The sequence below is a fragment of the Haemaphysalis longicornis genome, unplaced genomic scaffold, assembly GCF_048455015.1.
Source record: "Haemaphysalis longicornis isolate Haplotype H1 unplaced genomic scaffold, Haemaphysalis longicornis Haplotype H1 scaffold_6, whole genome shotgun sequence".
NCBI lineage: Eukaryota > Metazoa > Arthropoda > Arachnida > Ixodida > Ixodidae > Haemaphysalis > Haemaphysalis longicornis.
Genome location: NW_027526407.1, coordinates 64641643 through 64664809, shown reverse-complemented (window position 1 = coordinate 64664809; position 23167 = coordinate 64641643). Strand labels below are relative to the sequence as shown.

General features: G+C 46.0%; 1 protein-coding gene across 1 annotated transcript in view; it reads left to right on the top strand.

Moving 5' to 3' along the window:
• Gpb5 (Glycoprotein hormone beta 5) overlaps window positions 1–23167 on the top strand; it is a 95929-nt gene that overhangs the window by 41303 nt on the left and 31459 nt on the right. The window contains exon 2 of the mRNA XM_077674630.1: window positions 8503–8843. Coding sequence (XP_077530756.1) covers window positions 8565–8843 — 279 coding nt within the window. The 5' untranslated portion in view covers window positions 8503–8564. The remainder of the gene's footprint in view (window positions 1–8502; window positions 8844–23167) is intronic.

Below are 23167 nucleotides of genomic sequence, written 5' to 3'. Positions count from 1 at the left end.
TCCGGAATAAAACACTTTCGTGTTCATAGTCTGCGAATTAGCCCCTACACTAACCGGCTCATACACTTGCTTGAAAGCGCCGCGAAAACGTATTTCCGTGCCGCCGCCTAATGTCCCATATTCATTGACTGTTCTGAAGTGGGACTTACCTGTTAACATTTCTATGGGACTCATTACAACATGACCCACGGGCTTAAAAATCATCGGGCACCAATGCGAACAGTTTCGCAGATCTACTAAGACGCTCCAAACAGCCTAGTTTGCTTATTTTGGAAACACGCCACTTCTGCACTGAAATAAAAAATAACACTATCACTTGGTTAACAGTTAGCGCCATCTAGCGAAAACTAGATAAACCAAAATGTGTCTCTTGTTTAGTTTTTATTTCAGTAAAGAATGGATATATTTCTAAAAGCAACAAGCTATGCCGTTAGGAAATTTTTCATGTACCTGTAAAAAAATTAGCAGTGGCTTAGCTCGGCTATGCCAGGATATACGTAACATGAGCTAAGGTTCAGCTCATTATTCATAGCTTTCCTGGTTGTCTAGGATTAGCTGATTATCATGCTTACTGCTGCTAAAACGATTTCCAATCCAATGCAATCCGGTCCAGTCCAGTCCACTCCAGTACAATCCAGTCCAGTCCAATCCAGTCACCGCTCCTCGCGCATGCGCAGCATGGCTCTTCAGCAGCCACGCGAAACGGCTATCAAGCGGCTCCGGCGCAACGTCAGACTTGGCTACTGCGCAACAGAGGCGGACCTCTGGAAACGCGCCGGCGCCAGTGGGTCTGCCGCGGCTATGACATCACTCTTCTGGAATGCGCAGACCGGCGAATGTGCAGACCCTATTCTCTACACACGCGTACTCCAATTGGATTGGATTTCCAATCCAATTTAATCCAAATCCAATCCAATCCAATCTAATCCAATAAAATCCAATCCAAATTCAATTCAATCAAATCTAATCCGATCCAATCCAATGCTCCTCGCGCTTTCGCAGCACGACCCTTCAAGGTCCACGCGAAACTGCTCAACCTCGGCCAGTGTAGCTTACGCTACAAAGCTTGTATCGCTAGACAGTGTTTTTTAAGCCCGTAGGTCATGGATTAGGGAGTCCCATAGGAACGTGATCAAATGAGTCCCACTTAAGGGCCCGAGAATACACTCCATTTGCATAAGTGCACGGCCAACGAACCTTGCAACAAAATCCACTTATTAGCAGAAACAGTTTGGTAGGGTGGACCTGCCCGCTATCGCGAAAACCTATCGTTCGACATCTCATTTGCATGTATATCCGTGCGGGTAACCACCACTGGTTCGGTAAGATTAACTACCGCCCCACACGCCCACTGCCTGCGCTGAATACGCACACCGACACCGTAAGTGCGTGCGTACGGTCATGTATACGCACCTTACTTCTTGCCTTCTACTAACCGGAACAACGGATTATCGTTGACGACACTTGCGCAGATCAAGGCCTGCCCTTTGTTCCCCCATTCCCTTATGCAGCTGCATGTCTCGCCTCACCCAACACTAGCACAATGTGTCCGATAACACGGTCATAGTTCCTGCTTTAACTTCGGACTAATTTTAAGCGTTGGCGGGACTGTAATACTACTAAATACGGGACCGTACGTACAAGACCGTAATCATACTTCTCACTGCGCTCGTCACGACCGAGGAGCGGGGTCATTTTCGGCTTTAGAGGCAAGGAATGATGACGATGGTGATGATGATGTGTCGCGACGCGTGAGAGGAAAGCGAGTTACTGAGAGTTTGAATTACATCAAGACGTCAGCCCAGCGGCGTTCTAAGCTTGGTACTACAGCGGTGTTCTAGGCTTGGTACTTGGCGCTCTTTGCCCCAGCTGGCCTTGCGCCAAAAAACTCTAACGATCATCATCATACTACAGATGGAAGTAAAAAACGTGCCCATGCACTAAGCACACATGTTTAAACGAATCGTGCAGACAAAAGGCAAGTTTGGTTCATTCGAAAGATTGCCTCGCTAGAATAACACTGACCCCACTTTTAATTGATGCAAGCTTTACTCGAATCAGCTGTGTAATGGGAAAAACAGGGAATGACCCGCCGCGGTGGCTCAGTGGCTAAGGCGTTGCGCTGCGGAGCACGAGGTCGCGGGTTCGATTCCCGGCCGCGGCGGCCGCTTTTCTGATGGAGGCGAAAAGCAAAAACGCCCGTGTGTACGAGATTTCGGCGCACGATAAAGATCCCCAGGTGGTCAAAATTAATCCGGAGCCCTCCACTACGGCGCGCCTCATCGCCTGCGTTGCGTCGGCGCGTTAAACCCCACAATCAAATCAAAAACAGGGAATGGCCATGCGACCCACTAGCTAATTTCCCGCACTAGAACCTATGACGTATTACGGGCAGCTGTGCGATTGGCTGAGGCTGGAAAAAGCAAACGCAGGTTAGGCAGGGCTTACTGCTGCGAGAAAAACTCTATTTCGCTCCGTCCGACGCGCCGTTCCCACTCACTAGTGTGGGTACATGCTAGAGTGCAGTTACGTTATCAATAAACCCAGCCAATCTCTGTCCCTTTACTTCTAACTGCTCTCAAGCTGGTTTCTTCGCGCATGCGCAAGGGGTTGCGCCATAGGAGTTCTCTGCGCACATGGGACCGACGTTACACAGTGCGTGCTAAAGCCTGGCGTTATGTCTACGGAAGGTTAAGCCTTGATATAGGCCTGAGTAGGGCGAGGGGCCAAGGCTAGCAGTCACAGTTACGGAAAGGCAAAAAATTAGCAGTGGCTTAGCTCGGCTATGCCAGGATATACGTAGCGTGAGCTAAGGTTCAGCTGGTTATTCTTAGGTTTCCTGGTTGTCTAGGATTAGCTGATTATCATGCTTACTGCTGCTAAAACGATTTCTAATCCAATACAATACAATGCAATCCAGTCCAGTCCAGTCTAGTCCAGTCGAGCCACTGCGCCACGCGAAACGGCCATCAAGCGGCTCCGGCGAAGCGTCAGACTAGGCTACTGCGCAACCGAGCGCACAGCTGGGCACGCACCAGCGCCAGTGTGTCTGCCGCGGCTATGACGTCACTCCTCTGGAATGAGCAGACCGGCGAATGTGCAGACCCAATTCTCTACGCATGCATACTCCAATTGGATTGTATTTACAATACAATCCAACTTAATCTAATCCAATCCGTTCCAAATCCAACAAAAATCCAATCTTATCCAATCCTAACCCAATCCAATCGAATTCAATCCAATGCTCCTCGCACTTGCGCAGCACGGCCCTTCAAGGTCCACGGGAAACCTCTCAACCTCGGCCAGTGTGGCTTACGGTACAAAAAAAAAAAAGAGCCGCTGACAGAAAATGATGATGATGATAATGACACGTTCCGCAATTAGACATTAACGCTTTCGCATTCACTATAGAGTAAAGTGTGCTTAGGTGCCCTCGTAATTTGTTCTCCAATAATGCCATATATTGAGTGCCACCATATAAATATCACAATTTATGGTTTATTTGTCATATTGTTAATGCTCTTTTGGATTTTCTTTTTTTGCTCCACGGTTAAGGGTTATGAATAGAAATAGTGGTTAAAATTTGGGCTCTTTCTCGCATTTACACACAGGGTGTCCCAGCTATCATGCGCGAAGATTAAAAAAAAAAGAGTAATTGCGTAACTCGAAGAAAACCTAGTGCATATTGTTTGCAGTACTGTGGAGAAGCGGGCAGCATTTTTGCGTTAATGAGACTTAACTAATTAATAGCAATTAACTATCTAACTCGAGAAGTGCTGTCCTAATCACTAAAGTGTCAATGAGGCACTTGTAGGTACCCACAAGGGGCATCTAACTGCGGTATTTTAAGCGACGAACTAATTGCGTACTCATTTATTCTGGCTGACAAAGAAAACCCGGGAAATATGAAAAAATTCCACGTGACGGCGCCTCCGCACGTATCGTAATGCAAAGCCCTCAAACAGGCTGCCTCTGAGTTAGCCAGAATGAAATAAACAAAAGAAATAAATAAGAAATCGCGACCGGGTTTCTGCCTTACCTGCACACGGGCCCCGCGAAACTTGCGGTTGCTGCTCCTTCCATGCATGCCATTATCAATGTGATGCGCGGTTTCTTCAGGAGGGTGACAGGAGAAGCAGTTGCTTTCAATCAGTTCATTTGGGGACGCTGCTTTACAATGCGCGCGGAAGCGCCGTAACGTGGTATTTTTGATATTTCGTGGGTTGTCTTTATCAGTCAGAACAAATGTGTACGCAATTAGTTCGTCGCTGAAAATACCTCAGTTAGATGCGTCTTGTGAGTACCTACAAGTGTCTCGTTGACACGTTAGTGATTACGACAGTACTTCATGAGTTATATAATTAAATACGATTAATTAGTTAAGTCTCATTAACGAAAAAAAAATGCTGCCCCCTTCTCCACAGTACTGCAAAGGTTATACACTAGGCTTTCTTCGAGCTACGCCATTACTCTTTTTTAAAATCTTGGTGCATGATAGGTGGGACACCCTGTATAGACGGTTTACCAATGTGAAATAATTTGAAATCAATGGGAAACCTCCGGTGTCAGGGTTTAACTTGAGTTTATCAATAGTTCATAGAAAACGTTTTGAAAATTTTCGAACGTTATCTTCTTTTCCATCGACATGCTCTTGCTTATTCCGGTTTGGAATAGCTCCGTTTCGTAATTGATTTCACATGATTTTCTTCGTTATTGGTATTTCTATTTCGATTCTTTCAGATCTCCCTTTTCTTTATACTTCTTCAGCTATTTATTTTATTTCCCGTTCCTCCCAAATATATTTTGATATCAATTGACGAAGCGGTTGGAAAATTGGCTATTTGAAGTACACTTTGTGGCAGGTTTGAAGAAAGATTTTTTTGCTCAAACTCAACTGAAAATCAAATCAGATCAAACGATGACGTTTCTATTATGCAGAGTTTACATTTGCTGCAAGGACGCTCGTCGTCGGGAAGTCTTGATGCAAGTATTGAATTGCTACCTAAGTGCACGGTACAAGGTTTCTTCATGCGTTGTTATATAACATCCCTTAGCACGGCATGGATAATACAATCGGGTTGTGTGCCTTTACGAAAGGTCATGTTATTTCTTCGTATCCGCTAGCTAAACTTCTGCTAGCTGAAAGAAACAAATTAGATGCCGCTTCTTTTCAGCAGAAAACTAAGTCAAATTCGTCGCCGTTTTAGAGCTTGGCGGTGCTGTGGGCATGTAATACCCCATGCGTTGTTTATTACAAAAAAAAACATTCGGAACATTCGCGGATCGTTTCGCTATAATGTTTACAGCAGCAAAGGGTGGGACGTGCTTACATATTCACTGTGTATCAGTTGAAACCGAGAATTCGATATTCCATTTGCTTTCATAACTATGTGAGACGCCCAGGTTTGCTTTGGTTACCTGCCTTAATAGCAAGTGCTTCAACGAACATTCGGCGGTTGAAAACCAATGGAAAACCAAAATCGTGAATTTGAAACTTTGAATGACACAACCAAATTCATTTGTTTTGAAAAAAAATGAGCTCAAGGACACGCGTCGTGCTGACGTTACTGTAATCATAAGGCTTCGACGTTGCATGCCCTTGTCTGTGGCTATTTTGTTACATACATAGATGGATATATATATTGTCAGGAAGCCAAAGACGACGCAGTTGTCTTGAAGGAAAAACAAGTTATTGGAGCAAACTTGTGCTCCCCTAACAACTCAAAAGAATACACAGGCGGCGAAGCAGCAGTCAACAAAGTGACGTGCGCAGGTGGGTGTCGGTTATGGTATGCACGGCTTCTGCGCCGCAGGCATTAATCTTTCGGCGCGGGTGTTTGTCAAACCGTCGAGTTACATTGAGAACACTGTAGATAAAAGAAGACTATTCTAAGCTAGTGAAGTTAGGACGAAACATTCTCCCTATCAAACGAGATAACCCGTGCGGCATAAGAAAGAAAGAATGCAACACGCGCTTCACTTGGGACACAGATAGCACAAACCGGCGGAGCCGAGCGGTAAACACAAAACATAAACAAACCCAGTGCATGATTGATTGATTGATTCCAGGGTTTAGCGCACCGACGCAACGCAGACGATGAGGCGCACCGTAGTTGAGGGCTCCGGATTAATTTTGTCCACCTGGGTATCATTAACGTGCGCCGAAATTTCGTACACACGCGCGTGTTTGCTTTGCCCCTCCATCAGAAAAGCGGCCGCCGCGGCCGGGAATCGAACCCCGCGACCTCGTGCTCAGCAGCGCAAGCGCAACGGCTTAGCAACTGAGCCACCGCTGCGGGTCAATGCATGATTCGCGGTGGTATATATATATATATATATATATATATATATATATATATATATATATATATATATATATATATATATATATATATATATATATATATATATATATATATATATATATATATATAGTGCTACGGTGTCCTAGCCGGAGTGGCTAAGCAGAGCACGAGTTTGTTCATAGCCTATGTACAACATTGGGACATGTGCCAGGTACCAGCCGAAAGAAGATGACGGTAGCACGGTTGGACTCGGGGAATGAGTTAGGAGTAGAAGTAGAACAGGATCTTGCGCTTTGCCTGCGTGGTGCTCTCAGGACTGTAAACACACTGTGTGGATACCTCTTGGCTTCACGTCTTCCTTCACGTCACCGTAACAATATATATAGCGAATCACAATGGGCAATGAGGGGCTCGTTGAATGAATTCAAGAATAAGGGTAGGCAGTCAAAGAAAGCCAAGGAAAGCAAAGGGGAAAATGTGGTTGGCAATTTTTTATTTTTCTTGAAACAGATATATTCTTTTGGAGGAAAGAAAGTGGAGAAAAACATGCCCACCGAGTTGGATCCGAACCCACGACCTCCAGAATACGCGTCTGGTGCGATGACCACTACGGTATCGGTGCGGCTGTGCTCCCCTCCTCTTTCTTGGATGTTTTTGTCAAGGCAGTTATTTCCTGTCCTTGAAGGTGGCAGCAAGCGCCACTCCGACTACTCGGGGTGGGGACCTTCTTATTAACCTCCGGGCCGCGACTCAAGCGTCTACGACATGTCGGGAGCGGTCAACCAGCGTTGAACCCTCTTATATACCTATGGCACCAAGCCTGCCAGAATAGAGACTCCCGCTATACATATAGCGAATGAGAATGGGAAATGAGGGGCTTGTTGAATAACATAAAAAAACTTTATTACAGAAGGTGGACGCGTTGGTCAGCATGGGGAAGAAGGGAAGGGGGGGAGTTTAAAGGTTACATACGGCGGTCGACGCCTCAAATAAGGGTAGGCAGTCAAGAAAGCCAAGGAAAGCAAAGGGAAAATGTGGTAGGTCATTTTATTCTTCTTAAAACAGATATATATGTAATTTTAAAGAACGTAATTGGAGAAAAACATGCCCGTTGCGTGGGTCCGAACCCACGACCTCCAGAATACCTGCCTGGTCCGATGACCACTACGCATCCCTCCGGGCCGGCACGTGTTTCTCCAATTTCTGATATCTAATATATGTTTTAGAAGATGAAAATGACCTACCATATTTTTCCTTTTGCTTTCTTGACTGCCTACCTTTATATATATATATATACATAGAGAGAGATAGAAATATATTTTATTAGAAGAGGAAAGCCAGGTGTGTGCCGGGACGCCACCACCGATGTGCGGCATGAAAAAAAAACGATTACAAAATGAATTTCTCTTGATTTATCTTCCTACACTGCTCACGGCTATCCGTACATTCCAAAGTGACTATCCCTCTATTTTGCTGTCATACGCATTAACTCGGATTCCTCCCGCGATCATTATCGAAATGTGCAGATAGACCCGTGAAGTGGCACGTTTATTTTCAGTGCCGCCTTGTGGCAAGCAGTGAGACATCTGTATTTCAAAGTCGCTTTGTTGTTCACTTTTTCTTTTTCGTCTCTCCCGCTTTTCTTGCTGCCCGTATGTATAAACGCCAATCCCAACAATCGCTGCCCTAATGTACGAATAAGCCCCTTTACCCCGCACTGCGTTCTTCCTTGCCTGTGACCTGTCAGCACTATGAGGTTAGTTTGTATGATGCTATGATGAAGGCCAGTCCCCTGGCCGATGCGTAAGTAGTAAACTTTATTGCTATGGTTTTTTATGTGCATCTATTTCTAGGGGACCAACAAAAAATTTACGTATGCCATAAAGTTTAACAAAATGCAAAATCTGGCTCTGCGGTGTACACTACAGCCAGCCGAACACTTCAAATTGCATTGCGGTTAGTTTCGCGATCAGTATTTTTCAAACAATCAATCAATCAATCAATCAATCAATCAATCAATCAATCAATCAATCAATCAACCAATCAATCAATCAATCAATCAATCAATCAATCAATCAATCAATCAATCAATCAATCAATCAATCAATAAAAACACTGCAGTTCATCTTCCCATCTTTCCAGCGCGAAAAGCATCTTTCTCTTACGCTCTGTCTTCCATTTGTTTCCCTGATCGCAGCAGCCTCGGCGTCGTCACCATCATCCTCATCAGCAGCAGCCGGAAGTGACGTCTGGGCGAAGATGCGTCTCGGCGGATCGTCTCCCGTCGCGCTCCTCCTCCGCTGCTGGATGCTCCTGGCGGCCGTGGCCGCGGCCTCGACCACGTCGTCTACGCGCGAAGACGAGCTGTCCGGCGTGGGGGACACGGCGGCCTCGACGGCTGCCGTGAACACGCTCACCACGCTCGAGTGCCACCGCCGGGAATACTCGTTCCGCGCCACGCGCAGCGACGCCAAGGGGAACCGCTGCTGGGACGACATCACGGCCATGTCCTGCTGGGGACGCTGCGACTCCGGAGAGGTCGGTCAACCCTCTTATTCTCCCGCTCTTTCCCCTTGTTGTCAGCGCTCTGCCTTTACTGAGGTTCGTTAGGCACCACAAAAAGTGGAAGCACACTCTGCGTGACCGCAAAGCGGGTCTTCCTCGGGTGAGGGATGAACGGTAGAATTAGATTAAATTTATTTATTGAGCATTGGATACTATGGCGCAAGCGCCCTACGTGAGCTGAAAGCGGGTATCGCCTTAGAATTAAATTAATTTATCCTTCATGGAATGGTTGCAAAATAGAATTTGATGGAACGCGGTAATACGATTATGGGCAATGTGCGTATTCATGGGCACGTACGCACATAGTTTCACTTTATATAGAGCTGCTTGTCTGCACAAAAACCAGTTAAACAGTTGTACGCTAGGAAGAAGTATTCTTACATGTCTTCACTTCACAGTTCTCAATTCTGCTCGTACTACAATTGTATTTAAGTGCGTTCATCCGGGGCTTCACTAAACACTTCCGCGACGGCGATGAATGTGTTGATGGTGGTACTTTCGTGAAGTGCTAAAAGACGACGATGTCGGTAATTAGGTGTAGTGACGTACTTTCGCACATACATCCTGACTTATCATCATTATCAGCTTCCTTGTCGATGATTAGCTAGGCTATGCCGAGGGTGATAGTTGTGACGCACGTTCGTACAAATTATTGATTTCCCAGTAATAAATCAAACCTACTACGATAAAAGTGTCTGATGACTTCGTGTTGTCGGTTGGGGAAGTCCAGGCAACTACTACACTCTGGATATTACTAGTTTCGAGGTGGCCTCCGGTTTGCTTTGCGTATGCGCTTGGAAAGGTACCTCCCGGTGGCCAGAACACCTTTTGTTTAGACCTTATATTCACGCCACCTCAAGAAGTCTCATCAGAACTCTCTATACTGCAGCCTGCTTCAGCAGTATTTCAAGTAGTAGCAGATAGCTTTATCTCGGAGAGAAAGGGGTGTGCTTTCTCAGTCCGGGAGCCCAAATGACGACTTGTGGATCTCTGACCATGCAGTTTCTGGGCACCAGATTTGAAATAAAGAACAGCCAAAACGAACCTGAAATGGTTGAAAACCACGGCGTAGCAAAATATTCTCAACAGAAATAGCCGAAACCAACCTAAAAGGGGGAAACCCGCAAAAACGTACAAGAAGCAGTAGCTGAAACTGACGAAAAGGCAACGAAAATACCCGAAATCCCATTTGCAATGCATGAAGATGTCATAAATAGAATATATGAGTGATATAAATGTTAATATTGAAATATAACAAACGAAAATAAAAAAAAGTGGTAACGGGATTCGAACCCGGGTTAAGATGTTTGCTTCGCAGGGGCGGAACTACTACACTACGGGACCGAGCGGTTCTGAACGATCAAATTGAGGGCCATAGCTTCAAACATGCCTCTAGATGGCGCCATGCGTCGCTTGGCTGTACTGACTAGGAAACGCATATACGCATCCCGGGCTATGTGTAGAGACACTTAATTATTTCAGACGTATGATACCAAATTATAGTGTGCTCGCCGTGTGAAATGTAGCGGAGCGCTTTGAGCACATCGAATGCCATTAAGATTGAGAAGAAGAAAAATGACCTTTATTTAGGAAGAGGCCTGAGTCCCTGGTGGGATTAGGGGGAAAAGGAAAGGGGAAGAACCGTATTACAGTTAATGTTCACATGACGTTGTAATCGTTTAGAGTTTCTGTTCCGGTTAGCTGCAGTCACGCTTTGAGTGTTCACGTAGGCACTGGTCGTTGGTATGTGGAGCACTGTCAGGAAAGTTCACACGAGTACAGTCTCGTGCACGAACACTTGAAAAAAGGGTGGGAGTCAGTCAGCCACTATAAGAGAAAAAACTGGCTGCTCGTTTTCATGATCGGATGGGGTGTCGCGGCCTTCCAAGTTGGCCACCGAAAATTCTGGGCTCGGTGTACTTGTTCTTCGAGAATATCAGGCATAGGCCACTCCACGTGCTGTCCATGTCTTCGCTGAGCTAAACGTTTGCCGTTTGCGTACTGGTCCAGTTCTAAGAATTGAATCTTAAAAGTCTACCTCTGCACCGGTAAATGCTTTGGTAAGTTGAGCTGATAAAATAAAAAGATCGATGTATCTCTTAGTTGTCTGTATCCGATGTCCAAGTTGCAATCGAAGCATTTTTAATGACTGAATAAATTCCCTCTGCACCACGCATCTACACATTATACTCACACGTTTTTGACAAACACGCAGTTTATGCGTGTCACATGCTGAGTGGCAGGGGTTTCCCTTCGTGGACTCAACATACAAGTCAGGTTGAATGGTTGGGACAGAGTAACAACGCAATGGCTATCGCTTCGCATTCAGTACGAACGGAAGGCTGTATAACACAGGGACAATTCCTGCCTCACCCTAAGCTTTTCCAAACTGCTACATTACCTCTCGTGGCAGTTTCTTCGTACGAAATGAAGTCATTCACCAATTCGACCAACGTCTATGCATACCGTCAAAGTGAGCACCAATTTAGAACCTGCTCAAAATCCGAGAATAAGGCAAAACATTCGGTAATAGGGTCGCTCTAGAAATGTAATAAATTGGGGCAATGTCACCATGTTCTGAATATTGCGTTACGTTCAGCTGTGGAGGATGCACACTGTTCTACTAAAATTGTTATTTAAAACTACTTCTTTAATGAGAGTAAGAGAAAACTTTATTATCTAGACACGTCTAGTCCGAGCCGTTGTGCCACAGTCTCTTCATTAGGAGACCGCTGGTCCGTAGAACTCCCAGAGTCCCTAACTAACCCAAAGGCAGTGGGCGACCAGGAGTTCTTGTGTTGATTTGACGACCGCGCCGTGATCCGGGTTCAGGATGTCCTCCCAGGAAGCGATGCGGGAACGCCGGTGTGGTGGTAGGTCTGGGGGATGGCACTCCCAGTAAAGGTGTCGTACTGATGGGTAGGAAGGGAAGTTGGGTGTAAGGCAAGTGGGACGCGGGAGGATGCCATGCATGTAGTGGACATGGGGTGGAGTATGAACAAAGGATGTTTGTGCTTTCTGGACCATAAATGCGGCTTCGCGGGAGAGGGTGGGGTGGGGGCCTGGAAAAATCTGCCTACTGACACTTAGAGCGTAGAGGTGCTGTCGGCGTGCCTGACGATCTAAAACCTCTTGAGTGCCAAGGTGGTACAGACTCGGGCATAGCATCGACGGACCCGGAGAGAGTTCCCGGAAAAGCGCATGAGCTCGAGCATTGCAAAAAAAATTATTCTAATCTTACAAGACTGCTCATGGAGGCTATTTCCGATCACCGTGTTTCTCTTTGTAGCTGTCCTGAGCCCCGATCCTAAAGTCTCACCTGGCCAATCAATTCATTTTAAATTGTTGACTGGAAATCTTCCTAGCAAAGTGCAGAGTTGAATGTTCCGACAGGAGCTGCTCAAAATTTGAAGGCTTCCACGGAGAGCTCTCGATGATAAAAGGCATTTCATTTTTTCCTCGGAAAAACTTCGGCAAAAATGCAAAGAAGAACGGTTACAAGTGAAGCTCCGCTATGTTTTCAGCGCAGGTTTTTCTTGCCAGAGGTGTTGATTTCACAAGTTAATACACTGTGATGCCTTGGCGTGGATCAAACGAACAAAAATGAATAAACAGTAACCTAGGCGCTGACATCGCGTATTTCCAAGTGGAGAGAATAACTACCAGCAGCTGTCAGGCTTAGCTGACCAGCAATGTTTACAGCGTAAAGAATTTCAAAACAAACGGTACGAGTATTCTTGACTCAAAGCAATTCGCAACACTTTCGCTTAGTGTTATATCCGCCGCTACGGTGGGTTTTGTCAGGGGTAAGAGATGTGCGGCATGTCAGCTTGAGTCTATACTTAGCTTATCACTGAAAAGAGCTGCCGACTTGCTTGGAGTGTTTAAGTGCGTCATCGGCTGCTTATACTAAAGGACTCCTAAAGTGGTACAAAAATTTTGGATGGCTATTTGAATGCGGGAAGTTGGACAGCTCGTCTATATACGCTTATCCAGCTGAATGTATAGTGCTGGCCCATAGAAGCTGCCCTCGTTATACCTATGCTGTAATGCATGGTATAACTACGTATAACTATACGTAACTGGGTCATATGTAACTGGGTATAACCGCGCTAGTTAAATAGTGCTGGTTTAGGTATTTTCACAGGTCGCGCAAAGCTTTTTCGGCTTAAATTAGCTTTTCAATTTATGCACGAACAATCGAAAATAAACCCTGATTTCTCTCGAGCCTTCGCGACGCCAGGAAGTGCCCGACAATGCTCGCATACAACAGCTACTTCACGATGGCTTCCCTCACGGCCTAAAAAAGGTTGCATCTCGCTATGGTGTACGGGTTTTAATTTCCGCGCTCAACAAGTTGGGCCGATTGTGCGCAAAAGGCGATCGGCGCATAAACAAAAAAAAAACACGTTATCGCCACGCCTGGCTGCACGGGGAAGCATATTCATAGCTACGCACCTTGTCGTATACTTCCGTCGTCTATTCCATTCCTCTGCTTTGCAAGCGTGTCTATGTAGGGCACACGGGGCGCTGCCTTAACGTGCGATTAAGAGAACATTACAGTTCAATCGAAGGGGCTACAAGCTGCCACTTGTCGGCACATTGCAAGCAGTGCGGTTGCACACCTCCTTTTGCCGACACTTCGGTACTGTTCTCTCATAGGAACCAAACGGCCAGAGAGCTGTCGACAGACGCACATTATCAAACTGTCGACGGATTGTGTCAGTCAGCCTTCTGTTCTTTTCCATAAAAAAGAGATATCGTATCCGGGCATAGGTTGAAATGTAATTTTTTATAATCTGCACCACCGGTGTCAGCAGCTAGGGTGTTTGTTTCTCTTTTCTTTTCGTACATGCGCTGTGAGGATGAGACATATGTATTTGTGTTTCTTTCGAATATAGTCGGTTGAAAGTCAGCGCTTATTTGCATCTCCCCCTTTTCGCGTTTTCGCCCAGTTTTCGCGCTGTTAGCCGTCATAGAAAAGTACCAACTAGCCAAGCTTACGACACTCCTGCAACAGCTACTCCATTCGTCTTACGCGTGAGTGCAAGTTTCCCTGAATTTTTTTTCAACTGAATGTACTTTCGTTCCCTCTGAATCGTGAGCAGTTTGGTCTGCCATCTCTCGCTTACTGCGCCAGATTTTCGACCCATGGATTCGACTAATGCTTTTCGATTGAAACTGGTTACGAATAAGAGACACCGGGCACTGCACGTTATCAGAGGTTTTCCTCACGAACGAGATTTTATTAAAGGAAAAAAGCCGTGGGTCCACAGAGGCAAGGAGATAACAAACGTTTATTTTCCTAATTCGAGTGTTCAATTCACCGGGTCCACGTATTAGTGGAGGATGTCCGTGCGGATCTGGTGCACATGTTCGTAGAGAGCTTCCTGGGCAGCCTGGATGTTCACTGTCAGCGGGGGAGACAGCCAGAGCTCCCAGGAAGTGATGGAGGCGAGAGATGGGGGAAGAGACGGTGGGGTGCAGTCCCAATAAGAATGAGGGATGGAAGGGTATGAAGAAAAGGTGGGACAGGAATGATGGCCAGGGCTCCAATAGATGCGGGGAAGAATGTGATGGGAGGGGAGTGAAGAGGTTTTAGCTTGCCGAATGAGGCACGCAGCCTCACGTGTTAGACGGGAACTGGGGGGCTTGACGAGAAAAACGATTTGATATTAAGGAACGTCTGTGAAGGATATACTTACATAAGCCTGATCTTATCCATCCACCGTGGCGAACGAACGGGAAAATAATTATTCAAAAGTTGTTGATTCGGCGATGCGGGCGCAAACAGGCCAGAGTCATGCAACGGCAAGCAACCCACTTTCGCCGGCGTAGATGCACAAATGCAATCATCCCCTCCGCTGTTGTTTTGTCCTCGTAGACAGGAACTGTGCTCGGCGCACATCCGGTATCCGCCTAATTCTGTTTTGGTATGCATGGCGTATCCAGTGACATAGCCGTCGTGTTACCCCGGCGTCCCGTCATCAATGGCAAACTGATGAATCTCTTAGACGCAGCGCTTCCGGTCACAGGCGGTGCTTTGTTATGAAAGCCTCAGTCGCAACAACCGAGAAACGTCGCTGAAAGGCGCACGGGAAAGACAAAACGTGTTCCTTTTGGCAGCGTGGCAAGGCGGTGGCTGCTAGGAAAAATACAGTTGTTGTTTACAGTGTTGTTACATGGAATTAATGGGTCGTTACGAAAACCACGACGCCAATGAGGACGTTTGTTTTGACCTGAACGTTCGATATTCAGGCAGCACAGTTTGCTCACCAGCCGTTGATGCAGAATGGAATGAAACTAGATCGACGGGCAATGATCATGGACATGGAGTCACATACAAAGCCCACCACTACCCCCCCCACCACAACAATGATCATCATCATCATCATCATCATCATCATCATCATCATCATCATCATCATCATATTTTACATCCACTGCAGGATGAAAGCCTCTCCCATTGACTTCCATTTCTCCCACCAGTGGCGGTCTGAACCCATCCTTTGCCGACAAATTTCTTTGTCTTATCGTCCCACTAAGCTAACGGCCTGTACCTAATTCTAGACTACTATCTCCGAAGCCACTTTGCTTCCCTGGTGGTCCACCGCCTGTCAGTTCTGCGCATTACACGCCCAGCTGAGGACGACTGATTTTCGCTAGTTTTAGCCAGGATTCTTCCGTCCGAGTTTGGTCTCTTGTCCAGGACACTCGTTTGCTGTTTCTAAACGTTACTCCTATCACTCTTCTTCTAGTTCATACGTCACCACAATTATGCACGGTAACAAAAGAACTGCCATCCTGGATCCCGATTTCTTTTGTCGGTTTCCCTTCATTTTTTTTGCAAAGTTAAAGAACACGCCACTGAGTGCACAGAGCAATTAGACCGGGGTACCAATTCTCCAAAAAAGGGGGCGTCGTTTTGAAACGACGCGGTAGTGCCACGCAAATGCATGTGTTGTCGGACTGGGGCGCCGCTTGGAGGGGAAATGGACAGGTGCAAAGCTTAGGGAGGAGCACTGTAACAAAGGCGCAAAGCTACAAGTGAAACGACGGGGCGCAGTGAGCGTCGCCTTGCGCCCTTGTTGCGGTGCTCCTCCCTAAGCTTCGCACCTGTCCGCTGCCCCTCCATGCGGTGCCCCAGCCCAACAACACATGCATTTGCGTGGCGCTACAGCGTCGTTCCAAATTACGCCCCCTTTTTTGAGAAATCGGCCACGAGGCACCGCCATAACAAGCCTACCAACTTTGCCAGGGCAGTGCCATACCAAGCCTTTTTCGCCGGAGAATCAGACAGTTCCCATCAATGCGCAGGAGAGTTACCGCCCGCACACACCCCGTGATGGTTAACTCTCGGCACCGCCTCCTTCATCGGCCCAACACAGCGATTCAAATTATTCGCTAAAAAAAAGGCGAAAACATCCGGCTCCGATATCTCAACCCCAGGATTCTCACAGTAGTCCCGTCATCTTGCCCGAAGATCCACAGAAGTTTCCATCAACAAATTTCTAGCCGATGTCTTCTATTCACACGAAGTATTCAGCAAAGGGTACGCGCCCCTGTTGATCCATAAATGTCCTTACTGCTTATTCCAAGCTACAGCAAATCCGCGTCATTATGTTTTACACTGCTCCAAACTCTCTGGATGCCGCAAAGGGTTTCAGTTTCAGTTTCAGTTTATTATTCGTTCAAAAGTCAGTATTATGCGGACGAGGGTCCCAAAGTCGGGCGACTGCAGCGGGACCCTCGGTTAACAATAACATTGAAAAAATTAATCATACAGCAAGCAAAATTACACAACGCAAGTGAATAGTGAAAGTACTAGAAAACAACAACAAACCGTGGCGATGGCTCAGAGGTACAGCACTCGCCTCGTATGCGGACGTACTGGGTTCGAATCCTGGTACCGCCGGACACCCACTGGTTTCTTTAACGGGTACAGGCGTCCCTGGTCGAGTGCGGACCCTTGAAAGGGGATTTCGCGTCTGGAAAGCTGCCTTTACCCTATCGAGGGGCCCCTGACCCTTGTCCATCTGACGGGGCCCCCGGCCATCATGCCGCGTTGCGCCATTGCCGGGGGTGAAAGAGTCTGGCGGCATGTCCTGCCACGCGGTTGCGAGTTGAGCGTCCATCGTGGCTGTGGAAGGCACCATGTACATTCGTGTGCCTTGGTTGCACCGGGCACCTGCCGGTAAAATAGGTGCAAGTGACTCCCCGGCCTGGCGCTCGGCCCTTGTGTGGGACTACAACGCTTGGGAAGTTCACCCGGCTTGCACGGGAAATCGCCCCTATGGAAAGGGGCGGCTGAAAAAACGCAGGAACTTTTTTTTTTTTTTTTGGCAGAGTGTAAGCGTGTTAGTTATGGACAAATAAGGTGTAAATATACTTCCAGTGTAGAGTTGTTGCATCACTCACCATGCTAGCAGCGGGATGGGATGCATGTGTAAATGTAGAGCGCGATAGCTGCACGGAATGCACAAAGCACGACAGTATGCTGACGAGATTAGTTCATACGGCAATGAGGTTAGGTATATGGAGAGATAGGGAGAAGAGGTTTTCAGCGCGGCCTTATCTCCTCGCGTTTGTGCCCTTTTTGAATGTACAACCTTTTATGTCGATAAGGAACACTCTTACAGCCTAAAAACACAAGAGAACACCATTTTAAATGGTGTTTTAAACGACCAAACACCCTGTAAAATAGTGTTTTGTTGTGTTTTTGCTGGGGTGTAATTGGGTTAGTTATAGACCGCGAAAGTTCCCCGTAAGAGGGCAAATAATTTAATGCGCTATAAACTGTTGTTGAGGCCAGAAACAAGATTATTTTGTTCTCCTCCCTCCTTTTTTTACAATATCTGCTACTATTACTTCTATTTCCTTGCGGATGCTGGCAAAAGAGGCGTGTTCTAAATAGGGAGAACGTGCTACGAAAATGGAATCTTACAGTACGTAGCAGCAATATGAATGCAATTGCATAAAAATAGTTCGGGTCAACAACTTGTCAAACTTTTACGAGAAACAAGCATAGGGTATCAAGTGTCGCATGCGCGTTATATAAATAGATGCGCGGTCGTAAAAGGAAACTTCCCCTAATAAAGGCATACCAACCGCGTACCTAACATAATCGGCGCAGAAAATATTTACTTGGCATAGAGCAAAAGTTCACGCGGAATGCGGTCGCTGCAGAAGGACTTGCCAAAATGCTCATTTTTATTGCGTAATTCGCCGTCAACAGTTACTGCCCATATATTTGAGGTTTATAGCTTCCAAACGCCCGAAAACTGGCGATACAATGTCCTAAACGTGCTACTGCATACGTACAAGCTGTCAGTTATACTAAATCAAATAAGCTAAAATCAAACGTATGTTTTCCTTTTGTTACAAAAGACGGCCTAGTCACAAAAAGCTGCTGTCTCATGAAGCTTGACGAGGTGGCTGGCCGTGTACCGGCAGAAATGACCGGCGCACATTTGAATAGAAAAGTAAATATTTTCATTCGTGTAGCCTATTATAGCCTACATATAAAAAAAAGGCGCACAATTAAACTCGTACACATAAAAATAAAAAGATACCCGTTATTTCAATATTCGCGATAGAAAAAGAAAAGAAAAGAAAATAAAAAGATTCACTCTGCGCAATTTCGTCTATACGTTTGTGAGTATTTGTTGAAGAACGAAAGAATCAAATTGCGGAAGCGTATTGTGAAAATGTTTATTGAAAAGAATGTTTTGTGCTACAAATTTATTTAACAGCTGCGGAAGAATGTAAGATAGTGATTGCATGCCGTAATTATTGTGTGGTATCGGTGCAGACCATGTCTGGCTATCATGCAAACCCGTTTTCTTCTTCATGCATGAAAGGTAATCAGGCCAGCCAAATACAGATAGTTATTGTTCGCTGGTTGGCAAAATGGACGCGCTAAATGGTAGTCATTAGAGTTATTCACTTTGATATTACGGTACCGGCGCAATAATTGCGTTGAAGGATGCAAAAATGGCACATGTGAAATGATTCGCCCAGCTCTTTTTTGTAACAGACAAAGAGAGTTCAACTTCTTCATAGTAGTTGTTTCCCAGGCCAAATGGACATATTTGACATGGGGTAGAATTAAGGAATTATATAAAAAAACGTTTTATCCGTTCACGCAAGACGAACCTGCATTTTTATTATGCCAGTAATCTGATGGTGTAGACTTGCTTATCCCAACTCAGATTACTGGAAAGAGTAAACACACTGACTCCACTAGCTCGAAGATTCCACCACCTCAATGTGTTCAGTACTAAGTGTGACTTTAGGCGAGGTGATAATTTTATTTTTCGGGCGAGAAAAATCGCTTTTGTTGTTGCTAGGTTAATTGGTAAGGTATTTTGGTTTGTCTAATTTAAGAGATCATACTGGCTGCGCTTGGAGATTGTTTCAATTTCTCTAGCAATTTTGCCTGTGACTAAGATACTGCTGTCGTCTGCGTAACAAATTAGCCAAAGTTCGGGTTTTAGGAACAATGTGTGGATGTCGTTTATGCACACGCTGAAAAGCAGTGGCCCTAAAATACTGCCCTGAGGGACACGTGTGCATGCGGTTTTTTTTTTAATTTTTAGAACGCTCGTTTAACGATACATATTGTTTACAGTATTTTATTTAAGACGCATTCAAATTAAGGACCACACCGCGCACTCCGTAGAACTGCATTTTTAAGCACTATGGCTGTTTGAGTGGCATCCGAAGCTATGAACAATTATTTTCTCTTGTTTTATTAGTGCAGTTTTGGTTGGGCAGTTTTATTCTAAAGCCACGTTTAAAACTGCCTATAATTGAGTGTTTCGTGAGGAATTGAGGGAACTAGGAATGCACCAATTTATTTAACTTGAAAATATGGGCGAGGTCAATACTGGCTGGCCTTACAGCTTTTGAACGCGTTTTTATTACCTTCTTTGAAAATTCGAATTACTGTTGCTCCTTGCATGTTTATCAGGAACGATCCTCTGGATATGATTAGGTTGATTACATGTGTCAAAGGAGGAGCGATCAAGTATGCCGCAGACCTAATGAGCTTTATTTGTAGTTTGTCCACATCTTCAGCATTGCTCTTATTCATATTCCTAATTGTAGACATAAATTCTTGTTCATCGGTGGGTGGAAGAAACGTCGAGCTCCAATTTGGCGTTAGGTTTTTAATCATTAAGTTGTAGTCGGCTGCTGAAGTATAAAATTCGTTTATAAAGAAGTCGTTGAATAAGTTAGCTGATTTCTCTTGGGATACCTTTTCACCCTCATAGCAGACGACCAGATTTACATTCCTGCTTACGGAACACGATAGTATAGAGTTTTTTTTTTCCGCTTAACGTCAGAACATCCTAGATCGCGTTAAATTAAGTTGCTGCAGTAGGAAATCTTAGCTTTAATAATAACTTTAACGAGATTGTTACGCAGGTATGTGAATTCAGCAAGCCCGGTGCGATCTTTGGCGCGAATAAATGTTTTATACAAGTGGTTTTTCAAGCTTATTCAGTCAGAGATGGCTCTGCTTATCCAAGGCTTTCGGCATACGGTTTGTCAGAGATAGGTTTTGAATACACATTTGCCATGCAACACTCGCTAGGCTATCTCTGAATCGCTGCAAATTCGCTGGCGAAATATCCCAAAAAACACTTTTCTGGTCGTTATTCTTCTTAGCAGTTACAGCAGATATAAATAGTATACATAAAGGTAGGTGGTCACTTAGGTCGAGTAACTGAAACATCTTGCACACTTCTCGATTTTTTCAACACACATTGTAAACACCTCTTAATTGGCGATAAGAAAACTGAGAAGCGTGCAAGATGTTTGTTACTCTGGGGGCAGTTGTGAGAATGACATTAAAGTTATGCATGGCAATTATGGAGGACACCTTCTTGTTGCGGTTTTGAGCATATTTGCGTTCAATCGCTTCCTAAGAGAAGTTCAAGCTTATGTACTGCTGCGAATTCCAGCAAGCGCCCTAGATTGCAGAAAAGCGTCTGGGAGCACCCGCTCGGTGGTTGATAAACTGCAGGCCGGCGAACATTTGTCTACTTAGAGCGACTGCTACGGTTTTTTAATCATGCGTCACAACTGTAAATTAATTTTCATTGTCAGATGCAAACGACTTGTTTACCGAAAAAGATACACCTCTTCTCGGCCTGCTGTTTCTGTCTACAAAGAAATATGAGTAGGCGGCAGGTTCATACGTTTTCTACAGGCGGTCGTACCAGGATTTAGGCAACATTGCAACCGCAAAATTGAAATTAATTACACAAAGAGGTACTTCTAGTTCTTCAATTCCAGATTGGGCTGAGCGGTGGTTCAAATTAAAGAATGAGAGAGACGACTTCACGTTTTGACGAAATTCTGAAACTTTATGGACCCGCCGTGGTGGCTCAGTGGCTAAGGCGTTGCGCTGCTGAGCACGAGGACGCGGGTTTGATTCCCGGCCGCGCCGGCAGCCTTTCTGATGGAGGCGAAAAGCAAAAACGCCCGTGTGTACGAGATTTCGGTGCACGTTAAAGATCCCCGGGGGGTCAAAATAAAGCCGGAGCCCTCCACTACGGCGCGCCTCATCGCCTGCGTTGCGTCGGCGCGTTCAACCCTACAATCAATCAAAAACTTTATGGGGTACGACAACCATGTTCGGGTAACCTGGTCATCTATACGCCCAGGGTACTTAACACAACACAAAAGAAGCTATGTTATTAGTTCTGCGAAAATACTTATGGTGACAATAAGTAAGTACAGAGTCATCATCATCATCATCACCATCATCATCATCATCACCACCACCACCACCAGCCTATCTACGCCCACTGCAGGGCAAATGCTTCTCCCATTAATCTCCAATTACCCCGGTCCTGCGCTAACTGCGACCAATTTACCTCCGCAAAGTATAGAGTATTAAACTGCAAAAGAAGTGGGTGAACAGCGCTTGTGTCGTCCTTACTCTTCTTGTCCGGTTTTCGTCTGCGCTGGCCATCATGAACGCACTCCAACTCACCCAATTCGCCACCTTATTGGCGTGATCCGGAAAGCTGCTCCTCCGAAGCGCGGTGGCTCAGTGGACAAGGCGTTGTGCTGCTGATCCCAAGAACGCGGGCTCCATCAGGCCGCTGCTTTTAAGAGCTAGCAGAGGAGATGCACAGATTGTCGCAGCAGCTAAGAGCCGGATGGCTCCACTGAAGCAGTATTCACACGGAAATGAAAATCCACCTCCGCCCTTACCGCGCCGCGTATCACGTGACTGTTCGTCATACCTTCGTGCGTGAACATGAGGGGCAGTCAGTGGAAGCGTGCGCTTCCCCTACAGGTGCGAAGGTTGCTCTTTGGTTGCGCTGTTGACGAATTGTATTGCATTTCTCAATGCCGATGATTGGCCGTGCGATGACCTGGTGCTTTAGCAGCACGCACTGAATGCCCACGTTTCAACTCGACGCGAACGACAGCGGGAAGTTTATTACAGGCGAGAACTCTCAACATGAAGGACTTTTTAGGCCCCTGGAACAGCGAAGACAGTGCGGTACGGCGTTTTAAAGCTCTTGTGCGTTTTCTCAGAGACTCTGGACTCGACTTCAGCCTGTGACCGCCTCTGAGTTTTTTTTTATGTGTGTGTGCGTGTGTCCGTCTGGTGGAGTTTCTTTCGTTTTTTCCTTTTCTTATTCGCATTATTCATGTAAGCATATAACCCTCATCACATGTTCACCAAGCATCTGAAGTAGCAAGCCCAGCATTATGCAGGGCTGACCTCTTCGGTCTCATTAAATAATTTTCTCTCTCTCTGAATGCCAGCCAGAATGTCTGGCTCAGCGTGATCATCGCATCCCTCATGAACGGCACATCGGCTAAGAACGAGTGGCAAAAACTAATAGAAGCGCCTTCAGGCGCAGATAAAAGTCTGTACATTCTTCAGAGCCCGACCTGCATAGTAGCTATACAAGTGAGAAATATTTCGCCAGCGGCGACTCCCCGCCGAGCATGGATCGTTTGCGCTGATTGGACAAAGCATCCCCAATTCCTGCGGGGGCGTTCGTGACGGTCGTCAAGCCGCGCTTCGGCCGCTTGCCCCTCATGTTCACACGTGGAGGTGGGATGTAGAGTCACGTGATATGTGACGAGGAGGGGAGGAAGTTTCCCGAGATCTTCCTTGTATCTTTCTTATACCTTGAGCAAATCGCCGCAGTGTAAACACGAAGCAGAGAAAGGAGACTCAGGCTCTCTCTCTCTAGCCCGGTGACGTCACGTATATCCCTCCCCGGCGAGGAGCCCACGCGGTCTCGGATGTGAGTTCCACT